The 2,898-nt window shown below is 34.9% G+C and overlaps 1 protein-coding gene across 1 annotated transcript; it reads left to right on the top strand.

Moving 5' to 3' along the window:
- Positions 1-1,444: 1,444 nt before the first annotated feature.
- Positions 1,445-2,308, top strand: TRIADDRAFT_62638 (uncharacterized protein; the record flags this gene model as incomplete). The annotated part of the gene is made up of 3 exons (XM_002118580.1): positions 1,445-1,534; positions 1,630-1,829; positions 2,149-2,308. The coding sequence occupies 3 exons, from the start codon at positions 1,445-1,447 to the stop codon at positions 2,306-2,308; spliced, it is 450 nt and encodes a 149-aa protein (XP_002118616.1).
- Positions 2,309-2,898: the final 590 nt, after the last annotated feature.

Here is a 2,898-nt window from a genome sequence, read left to right on the forward strand (position 1 = left end):
TCTCATCGTATAATACAGCTACAGTATGGTTGTACTGTACGGTACCGTACACTGTACACTGTACATCTTTACAGAAAATAGTGATAATGTCATCCCTTTTGGGCTGATACTGTACAGTACTGTAGTGGAAGAGTTTATACTGTACAGTACAGCACTGTACCAGGGTCCAGGGACCAGGGACAACTAGAAAGAAGGAGGGACCCCTGATATAATTTTGTACAGTGTACAGTATGTAAAAGTTACAGTATCAATTTCAGTACTGTACTGTACCAGGGTCCAGGGACAACTAGAAAGAAGGAAGGACCCCTGATATAAATTCTCAAGGAATTCTACTGGACTGTATAGACTAATAGTCAACTATCGCCGTTTCAAATACTGATACAACGCCAAGATCAATAGTTATATCCGACTCCTACGATATTGATAGACTTTTATAGTATTTTCCTACTATTGATACTAGAAGAGTATCAACGCCATTTTTACAAATGACAAATAATGGTGTTCGATCAGTAATTTTAAACGGCGAAAGGCCACTTTTAGCAAATAATATTCCTTATAAATAAATTGTTATCATAAGACTGACACACTGCCATTGATGTGCACTAAGCCCGTAAGCCGCGAACCGGTTGCGAAATTGCTAATATTAAAATTAATTAATTTTTTGATACGGTTTACAGTGTACAGTACCAGATCTGAAATCAGTTGACGTTTAATTCACAAAACTTACTCCACCCGGCCGTGACGCAGTATTTGCAAATGCGGAAGTTGCCTGATCTGGCCTGTCATGGACTCATGGACTACCACATACAGTATTGTGCATCTAGTAGTGTGCACGAAACAAGTAATAGAGTCACTTATCCAATATTTCAAATTAAATTAATTATAATATTGTAGATGATGGTTACTGTACCCGGTGACTTGCAAGAGTAGGCAAAGTTTTCAGCTCAATACTATTTAGTGTTTAGTACTCCGGAGCTTGTGAGGAGAAGTTCATATTGTAGACATCTTCATGGTCTATAAATACTGGCATAGACTACTAGAAGTAGTAGAAGTCTTCTTCTAGCGCTATTATTCATCACCTGACTGAAGTTACCTTTACCTTTAGTGTACTGGTCTTATCATCTGACTTGCAATTTAGTGCAGTTGCAGAGTAGAATTTGTCCTGAGCGCGCTATATTGTACTGTAATTGCATCTCTTCACATCAAGTTATTTATTTATGACGCTGACCCGAACACCGTAGTTATCAAAGTACTATCACGTGTAGTACTATATGCGTAAACGGAGGCTACATCATATGCCGCTATTATTCGCAACTAAGCGTAAACGGCTTTGGCGTAATTGTAGTATTCACGACATGATGAATGTGTGTGTGTATATTACATTCTTCTATTAATTAATTTCTATATCATTCCCTAAAAATAACTACTTTCATAGTACATGATGATGTCTTATGTCTATCAGTTGACAGCTATGGGATCGTTGATGTCACTATTCAAGCGTTTAACAATTCAAAATGGATGCGGTTGCAATCAGGTAAATATTAGCTCTCTGCAGCCCTGTTTAACGCGTGTAATAACTATGTTGCAACTTGCAAGATTGTTCAGTGCTGATAATTGTCTTGATTATAGAGTGATAACCGTGAAGAAGCTACGCCTGCGACTAGCAAGTGTGAGATATATCGTCGTGCATTAGAGGAATATCTGACTCTTTTCCCTTTGTCACGTTCATTACCTACCAATTGCATTAAAATTGCTAACGAACTATACTCTGAGTCTGCGATCAAAGAAACAGATGTAGTAGAAATAAAGACGCGCTCAAAAGGACGAGAGTAAGTTAATTCAATTCCGATTGTTCATTTGCTCTATTAAAGGTGATATAATTTCAAGGATACGTTGTGACTATATGTAGATCAGAACTAAATTGTAAAGTAGAAATACAGTAATATGTGGTATGGATGTGATAGTTGCCGATTTGTATCAAGATGTGCGGTTGTAGTTGCTATATAGAGCAATACGTTCATAACCATCGATATTTGGTATTCCACTTCGCGTTAATTTCTGGAATTTGTACATTCTAAATGTTATATATAAGCAACAATAGCTAATAAGGAGGCTGTCATAAATATAATGTTGAGTTTTCTGATTTAGGCAAGTGAAGGAGCTCTTAAATATTCTCTTCGTACGAGAGATGACGTTTATAAGAATTTTACATAAGTACGATGTACCCGAAACTGCTGCTATCGAAGACAGTATAAATCATAAATGTACTCGAGGATTACTAACTACGTTGACTAAATTTTGCAAATAACTACGAATTGCATTTGATTAATCACTGGAATTTGTACATTTGTAAGAATTTTACGTAAATTCGATAATTCCTTAGCCACTGATATCGAAAAACGTATAAATTATGCACTCGAAGGAAATTCTAACTGTTATAATTGAAAGTATTTACGTAAATAAATACTGATTACATTAATTATAGCGCTACTAATAGATGTCATTATTATTTCTGTTTGACGGCTTATGTTATTTAAATAGCTGACTTTATGTTATTATTCCTAAATGAGCCTGCAATATTAGTTACTTCAGAATTAAAATATTTTATGCGCTTATTATTGTTAATATTATTATTAACATTACGAAAGACTTTGTATATCGAAATTTTACGGACAATTGCGATTTATAAAAATGTCCGTTTTAATTCACTATTTTGAGTTATAATATATTAATTATAGCTATAATTTTTCGGGAGAAGAAATCGGAATTATGATTCTTATAGCTATAGCGATGACGAGTCAATTATAAATAATATTGACTGCTGTTGCATATTGTAAATCTTAGCAATTCCGGATTAATTTCTGAAATCATAATGCTAGCATAACCGTCGTCATGGAG

Source organism: Trichoplax adhaerens, genomic scaffold (assembly GCF_000150275.1).
Source record: "Trichoplax adhaerens TRIADscaffold_244 genomic scaffold, whole genome shotgun sequence".
NCBI classification, from domain to species: Eukaryota; Metazoa; Placozoa; class Uniplacotomia; order Trichoplacea; family Trichoplacidae; genus Trichoplax; species Trichoplax adhaerens.